The sequence below is a fragment of the Myotis lucifugus genome, unplaced genomic scaffold, assembly GCF_000147115.1.
Source record: "Myotis lucifugus unplaced genomic scaffold, Myoluc2.0 scaffold_109, whole genome shotgun sequence".
Taxonomy (NCBI): Eukaryota; Metazoa; Chordata; class Mammalia; order Chiroptera; family Vespertilionidae; genus Myotis; species Myotis lucifugus.
This window is the reverse complement of record NW_005871157.1, coordinates 2,506,913-2,517,218: the sequence shown is the minus strand read 5'-3', so window position 1 is coordinate 2,517,218 and position 10,306 is coordinate 2,506,913. Positions and strand designations below refer to the sequence as shown.

At 44.0% G+C, this 10,306-nt stretch overlaps 1 protein-coding gene across 1 annotated transcript in view; it reads left to right on the top strand.

Moving 5' to 3' along the window:
* The window catches only part of CDAN1 (codanin 1), a 30,966-nt gene that overhangs the window by 4,386 nt on the left and 16,274 nt on the right, over window positions 1-10,306 (top strand). The window contains exons 2-10 of the mRNA XM_006093145.2: window positions 4-285; window positions 484-653; window positions 970-1,083; window positions 1,164-1,242; window positions 1,666-1,786; window positions 1,969-2,078; window positions 2,391-2,480; window positions 3,583-3,658; window positions 4,203-4,408. Of these exons, the coding sequence (XP_006093207.1) occupies window positions 4-285; window positions 484-653; window positions 970-1,083; window positions 1,164-1,242; window positions 1,666-1,786; window positions 1,969-2,078; window positions 2,391-2,480; window positions 3,583-3,658; window positions 4,203-4,408 (1,248 nt within the window). The remainder of the gene's footprint in view (window positions 1-3; window positions 286-483; window positions 654-969; window positions 1,084-1,163; window positions 1,243-1,665; window positions 1,787-1,968; window positions 2,079-2,390; window positions 2,481-3,582; window positions 3,659-4,202; window positions 4,409-10,306) is intronic.

Sequence of the window (10,306 nt, the reverse complement as noted above, 5' to 3'; positions counted from 1 at the left end):
CAGGGAGGAGGGGCCCTCCTCGCTGGGGTCTGGATGCCCGGGGGTGGGACCTGGAGGACACCCTGTGGCTGCTCTCGGCAGGACGAGGCCTTCACGCAGGATCAACCCCACCCCGGTGAGCGAGGAGCGGTCACTCTCCAAGCCCAAGACCTGCTTCACTTCGCCGCCCATCAGCTGTGTCCCCGGTGCCCAGCCCTCCGTCCTGGACTCGAGCCCCTGGGGCCAGGGCCCCGCCGCGGGGTGCAGAAGTCTGCAGGAGGAGCGGGAGATGCTCAGGAAGGAGCGGTACGGCCTCGCGGCCCGGGATGTTCGTGTCCTTCCTGGGGGGGGGGGGGGGGGCTCTGCCAGGCTTTTCCCTGGTGCTGGTGGCCCCCGGGGGCCTTGGGTCTGTGTCCTGGCCTGCGCTGTCTTCTCTGGAGGACCCTGAGCCGGGCGGTGGAGGGGCAGCCAGGCCGAGTGCGCATGGGACCGCTGTCTCCACAGCTCTAAGCAGCTGCAGCAGTCGCCTGCTCCCGCCTGTCCCACCCCAGAGTCGGGGTCTTCCCTGCCCACCCGGACGGGAAGCCTCACAGCTGAACCTGCTGACCCTGCCAAAGTGTCTTCCCGCCAGCGCCTGGAGCTGGTGGCCCTCGTCTACTCTTCGTGCATTGCAGGTGAGTGAGAGCACAGGGTGCTGGAGCGGAGATACTTACAGAACTATAGGGTAAGAGAATTGATAAGGCGTGTAGAAATTGAGCCTTGATTCTTTTTATTTTAATGTTTAAAAATATATTTAAAATATCATTACAGATTATTTTACAGTCTGAGATTGTCTGTATAGAATAGAAGCATTATAATGCAAAATTTTCCAAGTTCTGAGTAAAATTTCTTTTGAAAACAGCAGTTACGAGACATTTTTTGTCCCCTCTCCCTCCCCCAGCCTTGATTCTTAATGGTGCTCAATGCATTGGGGTTTCTTTTTATATCCAGAAAACCTGGTGCCAAATCTCTTCTTGGAGCTTTTCTTCGTTCTTCAGCTCCTTACTGCACGGAGGATGGTGGCTGCTAAGGATAGTGACCTTGAACCCAGTCCGGGAGTCCTAGGTCAGTGAGCAAGCCTTTTTTTGAGAAATGGGGTCTAGAAATGGAATAATTTTTAACTGAGCTTGATACTATCATTCTAGATTCCCTGGAAAGCCCACTATTCCAGAGTGTGCACGATTGTGTCTTCTTTGCAGTGCAGGTTTTGGAACATCAGTTTCAGTGAGTTTCCCCAGCTGAGGCATCCGAGCCTTGTCCCCATTGTCCACTTGGTTCTCTGGCCAATTGGGGTACGGGCTTGTGCTTAACACAAGTGTGCAGTGACCCTGGATCTTTTCCTACATGTAACCCTTTAATTTTGTGTCAAGGCTATGAATTTGGCCTGTGAAAGAGTCAAACTGCCTGCTGTGATCTTGGTGACTGACCTTTGTCCTGGTTACTGTCTCATGTTCTGTCCTGCTCTCTTGCTCCCTGCTCCATAAGGTCTCATTTCCTCCCCTTTTACTCTCATCATCCTTAATCCTTGGCCCGTGGCTTTGCCTTACATACCTGCTCCATGCTCTATACTCTGTGTGGTATGCTGGTGCCAGCTTCCTATTTGCAATGTGTGTCCCATTACATTCATATATGCTCTTGACCCTGTAGAATTCTTTCCTACCTGGACAAAGGGACCTTGAAGCTGTTGGCTGAGAATGAGCGGCTGCTATGCTTCTCACCAGCTCTGCAAGGCCGCCTTCGAGCTGCCTATGAGGGCAGTGTTGCCAAGGTACTGACCCCACCCTAGATGTCGACTGGCCCAGAGCCGACCCTTCCCAGCCTCATAATTCAGGTGGCCCAGTTCATACCACTCTGCTGTCCTGTGATCTAACTGGGCAGGAATAAGGGGATGAAGTTTTCTGAGCATACACTCTGCAGGCTTCTGTTCCTAATGTCATTGCCATATTTTAGGTCTCTCTGGCGATGCCACCCTCTGTTCAAGCTGTCTCCTTTCAGCCAGAAACTGACAATCGTGCCAACTTCTCCAGTGACCGAGCCTTTCATACTTTTAAAAAACAGAGGTGATAAGAAAAAGGAATTTGTGGGGAGGGAAAGAGGCCATTTTTACTCTGGGATAGGCAACTTATGTCATTTTCATAGAAAACTGATCAACTTTCAGTACCCCGAGATATGTCAGGCATGTGGTGGGCTGCTACTGGGTTACAGCATTGTCATCCTGTAGAGAACTTCAGAGAACACGAGGAATGGGGCTGTGGGTAATCCTGTCATCAGTTCTTCTGAGTTAGGGAAGGTGCTTCTGGGATTGAGTTAGATCAGTGGGGAATGAGATCAGCTGTGCCCCAGTTCATCAGGCATTCTTGTGTGTCTATCAGGGATGTGTTTTATGAGGTGCTTCGAGAGTGGGAAGATCGCCATGAGGAGCCTGGCTGGGATTTTGAGAAGGGCTTGGGCAGCAGGATCAGGTAGGTGCTCAAACACTGGTCACCTTGTCTTGCTGCTTCCAGCAGCGAGCAGCTCAGTGGTGCTTGGGTAGCTGGTTGCAGGAAGGCTTTTCTCCACTGCTTCCAGCCTGAAGCTGTTATCCTTCGTCCTTCTTAATCTCTCTAGGTCAGGGGTGGGCAAACTATTTGACTCGAGGGCCACAATGGGTTCTTAAACTGGACCGGAGGGCCGGAACAAAAGCATGGATGGAGTGTTTGTGTGAACTAATATAAATTCAAAGTAAACATCATTACATAAAAGGGTACGGTCTTTTTTTTTTTTTTTTTTAGTTTTATTCATTTCAAACGGGCCAAATCCGGCCCGCGGGCCGTAGTTTGCCCACTGCTGCTCTAGGTACTGCCAATTCTGCCTCTACTCGGAGGGATTTGTCTCTCCAGCTCCTTCCACTCAGAAATGACTCATACTTGTTCTGTGGTGGTGAATGCTTGGAAAAGGGCAAAGCTCTTACTCCAAGTTGCTTGAGTTTTGGCCAAAGTTACTGGTTCCAGCGGTTCTCAACCTGTGGGTCGCGACCCCTTTGGCGGTCGAACGACCCTTTCACAGGGGTCGCCTAAGACCATCCTGCATATCAGATATTTACATTACGATTCATAACAGTAGCAATATTACAGTTATGAAGTAGCAACGAAAATAACTTTATGGTTGGGTCACAACATGAGGAACTGTATTTAAAGGGTCAGAAGGTTGAGAACCACTGGGTTAGACCCTTTCCAACCTCCATTTTCTCTATTGTCTAGTTTGGCAATTCTAATCACTTGGCATAGCTAGGTAACTAGGATGCAGAAAGAATATTCTCTGTCAAGTGATCTACCTTCCACATGGGTCTTGAGCTAACTGGCTCTCAGTAAGGATTGAAGATTAGGGGGGTGATATTATTTCTTGCTTGGCTAAGTGTATCTCTAGCCTCGAGGGGATCTCACCGAGTGTCCCTTACCTTTTCCTACCTTCTTGTGCTGGCCCACTATGGCAGAGGGCCCGGTAAAGGGCTGAAAGGCCCAAGAATTGGCTTGTCTACCTCTTTTCTCCTTCCCTCACACTCCATTCCCATCTCTTACTCCTCAGAGCCATGATGGGTCAACTCTCTGCAGCTTGCAGCCACAGTCATTTTGTTCGGCTTTTCCAAAAACAACTTCTCCAGGTAATAACTCCAGCAGGAGATTAATCTACAGTGAACAGTAGGCCTGATAAGACAGTCAAGTAATGGCTGGGATTGTGGGGGCAGCCAGTCAAGTCCTGGACTGGGGTTTGAGCAGGAGTTCTGCTTCTTGGGTGGTGGTTGAAACTCAGGCAGTCAGAGAGGAGCCAAGGCGGTCTCTCATATGCCCTGCACCCCCACTCCTGGGCCTCCTCTCACATCCGTACCTTCCTGCCTGCCTCCAACCTCTCACTACTTCCTAGCCCTTGAATTCTGTTGTGGTAGAAAGAGTGTAGGCTTTAGCCTCAGATGGGCCTGGTTTCAGATCCCAGCTCTATTGGCCCTAGGCAGATGTTTCATCTTGCAGTTGCAGTTTCTTCACCTGTAAAACAAGAACATACTCCCTATCTCAAAAAAATGTATCTGTGGCACCTGGTAGAGGGTTGGCATTCCATAAATGTTTATTACTTCTTTATTTTGTTCAATCCTTTTTAAAAAATTATTGTTTTTTTAATTATTATTATTTCTCTCCTCCCCACTGCCCCAGATGTGTCAGAGTCCTGGTGGTGCTGGGGGCACTATCTTGGGTGAGGCTCCAGATGTGTTAAATATGCTTGGAGCTGACAAGTTGGGACGGTTGCGGCGCCTACAGGAACGGCTTGCAGCCCCTCAGAGCAGTTGTGGGCCCTGCCCACCCCCCTCCTTCCCAGGCTGTCAGGGATTCTTCAGGGACTTCATCCTGAGTGCCAGCAGGTAAAGAAAGGTGTCTTGCAGTGAGTGGGACAGAGGTCCAGGAGAGGTTTGTCTTCCCAGAAGGGCAGACAGTTCTCTCTCCTTTGCCTGAATATAACAGGGTGGGACTGGGTGATATCTGGACTCCTTCTAGCTCACACTTCCTGCCTCCACTTTCCAATTACAGTTGAAATTAAATATTATATTAGTTTCAGGTGTATAACGTATTGATTAGCTTACAAAGTGATCACCCGGATAAGTCTAGTACCCACCTGAAGCCATAGATATTTCCTATGCTGTGACTGTTTTTATAACTGTCAATTTAATCCCTTTACCTTTTTCACCCATATCCTCAACACCCCTCCCATCTGGTAACCATCAGTTACTCTCTTGTGTAAGTTTGTTTATATTGTTTGCTAGTGAAATGACACGGTATTTGTCTCTGACTTATTTCACTTAGCATAATATCCTCTAGGTCCATCTATATTGTCACAAATAGAAAGATTTTATTATTTTTTTATGGCTGAGTAATTTCCATTATATTTACACTATGTACCACATCTTTATCCATTTGTCTGCCAATGGACACTTTTTTTTTTTTTTTTGACAATTTGAGTAAACATGTTTTGTTTTTGTTTTTTTTATTTTTCGCTAAAAGTATTACAAAGGGTATTACATAAGTGTCCTTTTTCCCCCCCCCACCCTTGACAAGCCCCTGCCCTCCCTTACCCCCCAGTGTCTTATGTCCATTAGTTATGGTTATATGGATGCATACAAGTCCTTCGGTTGATCTCTTACTCCCCTCCCTCCTGTCCCCCAACCCTCCCTGGCCTTCCCACTGCAGTCCGACAATCAGTTTGAGGCAGCTCTGCCACTGTATTTATTATTGTTCAAAAGTTTGTAATGGTCTTAATTATCCATGAAAGAGTGAGATCATGTGGTATTTTTCCTTCATTGACTGGCTTGTTTCACTTAGCAAAATGCTCTCCAGTTCCATCCATGCTGTTGCAAATGGTAAGAGTTCCTTCTTTTTAACAGCAGCATAGTATTCCATCGTGTAGATGTACCACAGTTTTCTAATCCATTCATCTACTGATGGGCACTTAGGCTGTTTCCAGATCTTAGCTATGGTGAATTGTGCTGCTATGAACATCTGGGTGCATATATCCTTTCTGATTGGTGTTTCTGGTTTCTTGGGATATATTCCTAGAAGTGGGATCACAGGGTCAAATGGGAGTTCCATTTCCAATTTTTTGAGGAACCTCCATACTGCCTTCCATATTGGTTGCACCAGTCTGCATTCCCACCAGCAGTGCACAAGTGTTCCTTTTTCTCCACATCCTCTCCAGCACTTGTCGTTTGTTGATTTGTTGATGATGGCCATTCTGACAGGTGTGAGATGGTACCTCATTGTTGTTTTGATTTGCATCTCTCGGATGATTAGTGACTTTGAGCATGTTTTCACATGTCTCTTGGCTTTCTGAATGTCCTCTTTTGAGAGGTGTCTATTTAGATCCTTTGCCCATTTTTTGATTGGATTGTTTATCTTCTTTTTGTTAAGTTGTATGAGTTCCCTATAAATTTTGGAGATTAAGCCCTTATCAGATATGACGTTGGCAAATATGTTTTCCCACGAGGTGGGTTTTCTTGTTGTTTTGTTGATGGTTTCTTTTGCTGTGCAGAAGCTTTTTATTTTGATGTAGTCCCATTTGTTCATTTTCTCTTTAGTTTCAACTGCCCTAGGAGCTGTATCAGTGAAGAAATTGTTTTGGCATATGTCTGAGATTTTGTTGCCTTTGTATTCTTCTAGAATTTTTATGGTTTCCTGTCGTACATTTAAGTCCTTTATCCATTTTGAGTTTATTCTTGTGTATGGTGTAAGTTGGTGGTCTAGTTTCATTTTCTTGCATATATCTGTCCAATTTTCCCAACACCATTTATTGAAGAGACTATCTTGGCTCCATTGTATGTTCATGCCTCCTTTGTCAAAAATTAATTGAGCATATTGGTTCGGGCTAATTTCTGGACTCTCTATTCTATTCCACTGGTCTATATGTCTGTTCTTGTGCCAGTACCAGGCAGTTTTGAGAACAGTGGCTTTGTAATACAGTTTGATATCTGGCATTGAGATCCCACCTACTTTGTTCTTTCTCAGGATCGCTGCAGCTATTCGGGGTCTTTTTTTATTCCAGATGAATTTTTGGAGAGTTCGTTCTAGATCTTTGAAGAAGGCCATTGGTATTTTAATGGGAAGTGCGTTGAATTTATAGATTGCTTTGGGTAGTATGGACATTTTAATGATGTTGATTCTACCAATCCAAGAACATGGTATGTTCTTCCATCTGTTTATGTCTTCCTCTATCTCTTTTTTCAGCGTCCTGTAGTTTTCTGAGTAGAGGTCTTTAACCTCTTGAGTTAAGTTTATTCCTAGGTATCTTAATTTTTTTGGTGCGATGGTAAATGGGATTGTTTTTCTAATCTCTCTTTCTGAAAGTTCACTATTGGTGTATAGAAATGCCTCAGATTTCTTGGGGTTAATTTTGTATCCTGCTACATTGCCAAATTCATGTATTAAGTCTAGTAGCTTTTTGATGGAGTCTCTAGGGTTTTGTATGTATAATATCATGTCATCTGCAAATAAGGACAGTTTTACTTCCTCTTTTCCAATTTGGATGCCTTTTATTTCTTCTTCTTGCCTAATTGCAATGGCTAATACTTCCAGTACTATGTTGAACAGGAGTGGTGAGAGTGGGCATCCCTGTCTTGTTCCTGTTCTTAGGGGAAATGGTGTTAGTTTTTGTCCATTGAGTATGATGTTGGCTGTAGGCCTGTCATATATGGCTTTTATTATGTTGAGGTATGATCCTTCTATTCCCACCTTTCTGAGAGTTTTTATCAAAAATGGGTGTTGGATTTTGTCGAATGCTTTTTCTGCATCAATTGATATGACCATGTGGTTTTTTTCTTTCAATTTGTTTATGTGATGTATCACATTTATTGATTTACGGATGTTGTACCATCCTTGCATCTCTGGGATAAATCCTACTTGGTCATGGTGTATGATCCTTCTGATGTACTGCTGGATCCGATTTGCTAAGATTTTGTTGAGGATTTTGGCATCTATGTTCATGAGGGATATTGGCCTGTAATTCTCTTTCATTGTGATGTCTTTACCTGGTTTTGGTATTAGGGTGATGCTGGCTTCATAGAATGAGCTTGGAAGTGTTCCTTCCTCTTGAATTTTTGTAGTAGTCTGAGGAGGGTAGGTTTTAGTTCTTCCTTGAATGTTTGGTAAAACTCCCTTGTGAAGCCGTCTGGCCCTGGGCTTTTGTTTGCTGGAAGTTTTCTGATGACTGCTTCAATTTCTTCCATAGTTATTGGCCTATTGAGGTTTTTAGATTCTTCCTGATTGAGTTTTGGAATGTTGTATTTTTCTAGGAATTTGTCCATTTCCTCCAGGTTGTCTAGTTTGTTGGAGTAGAGTTGCCCGTAGTATTGTTTAACAATCATTTGTATTTCTGTGGGGTCTGTTATTTCGCCTCTATCATTTCTGATTTGGTTTATTTGGGACCTCTCTCTTTGCTTCTTGGTGAGCCTGGCTAGGGGTTTGTCAATCTTGTTTATCCTTTCAAAGAACCAGCTCTTGGTTTCATTGATTTTCTGTATTGTTTTTTTGGTCTCTATTTCATTGATTTCTGCTCTAATCTTTATTATCTCCTTCCTTCTGCTCACTCTGGGGTTTTCTTGTTGCTCTCTTTCTAATTCTTTGAATTGTAGAGTTAGATGATTGACTACCATTTTTTCTTGTTTTTTGAGATAGGCCTGTAGAGCTATAAACTTCCCTCTCAGGACTGCTTTCATTGTGTCCCAGAGGTTTTGGATTGTTGTGTTTTCATTGTCATTAGTGTCCAGGATGTTTTTAATTTCTTCTTTGATGTCATCGGTAACCCAATCAATATTTAATAACATGCTATTCAGCTTCCAAGTGTTTGAGTATTTTGGGTTGTTTTTATTGTAGTTTATTTCTAACATTATGCCATCGTGGTCTGCGAAGATGCTTTTTATGATTTCAATCTTCTTGAATTTGTGGAGACTTTGCTTGTGACCCAATATGTGGTCTATTTTTTAGTATGTCCCATGAGCACCTGAGAGGAATGTATATTCCATGGCTTTGGGGTGAAGTGTTCTGAAGATGTCAATTAAGTCCATCTGATCTAGTGAGTCATTTAGGATTGCTGTTTCTTTGCTGAGTTTTTGTCTAGCTGATTTATCCAGTGATGTCAGTGGTGTATTAAAGTCCCCTACTATGATTGTATTGTTGTCGCTCTCTCCCCTGATATCTTCCAGAAGTTTTCTTATGTATGTGGGTGCTCCTGCATTGGGTGCATATATGTTTACCAGGGTTATATCTTCTTGTTGTATTGATCCCTTTAGTATTATGAAGTGGCCTTCCTTATCTGGTTATGGCCTTCACTTTGAGATGTATTTTGTCAGATATAAGTATTGCTACCCCAGCTTTCTTTTCCTTTCCATTTGCGTGAAAGATATTTTTCCATCCCTTCACTTTCAGTCTGTGTGAGTCCCTTCTAATGAGGTGGGTCTCTTGTAGACAGCAGATGTATGGGTCATGTTTTTTTATCCATTCAGCCACTCGATGTCTTTTGGTTGGAGCATTTAGTCCATTTACATTTAAAGTTATTATTGAAAGGTACTTGTTTGTAGCCATTTCTTTTTGTGTGTGTGTGTGGCTGTTTTCTTTCTGAGCTTGATATTTCTTCTTTTTACACCAGTCCCTTTAGCATTTCTTGCATGGCTGGCTTGGTGGTGATAAACTCCCTTAGCCCTTTTTTGTCTGTGAAGCTTCTTATTTCCCCTTCAACTTTGAATGATAGCCTTGCTGGATAGAGTATTCTTGGATTCAGTCCTTTGCTTTGCATCACTTTGTAGATTTCCGTCCATTCTTTTCTGGCCTGATGTGTTTCTGTTGAGAAATCATTTGATAATCTAATGGGAGATCCCTTGTATGTTACTTTCCGTCTCTCTCTTGCAGCCTGTAAGATTCTCTCTTTATCCTGAACATTTGCCATGGTAATTATGATGTGTCTTGGTGTGGGTCTTTTCGGGTTCACCTTGTTTGGGACTCTCTGGGCTTGTGTGACTTTTTTCTTCCCCACCTCAGGGAAGTTTTCTGATATTATTTCTTCGAATAGGTTTTCTAATCCATGTTCATCTTTCTGTTGTTCTGGCACCCCTATTATTCGTATGTTGTTTCGTTTTATGTTGTCCCAAAGCTCCCTTAGGCTCTCCTCCTGTCTTTTAATTTTTTTCTCCATTTGCCGTACAGTTTGAGTGTGTTTTGCTTCCTTGTCTTCTAATTCACTAATTCGGTCCTCCGCTTCTCCCAGTCTACTGTTGATACTTTCAATGGTGTTTTTTATTGCAGCTATGTCGCTCTTCATTTCTTCTTGGGACTTACTTAAGTTGTTGATTTTTTCATCTGTTTCTTCTAGCTTCTTGCATAAGTAGTTGAGTTTTTCATCTGTTTCTTCTTGCTTCTTGAACATCTGGTGCATGTACTCTAGGAACCTTATTCTGAATTCTTTTTCCGTCATGTTGCATATCTCTGTCTCATTTAGCTGCTTTTCTGGCGAGTCCTCCTTTTCTTTCCTTTGGGGGTTTCTTTGTCTACCCATGTTTGATCTCACTGACATGACTAGTTGTTGAATCGTTCAGTGGCTGGACCCCGGGTGGCAGTGGCTGCTCCCTGGGTGGCAGTGGCTCCTCGGGCTGTGGTTGCTCCTTGGGCGGTTGTGGTAGCAGCGGCTCCTCTGTTGATAGCAGAGCCTCTGGTGGGTGCTGTTCACAGCTGTGGTGGCTCTTCTGGCTGGTGTAGGGAGGCTTCACACCACAGCAACTGTT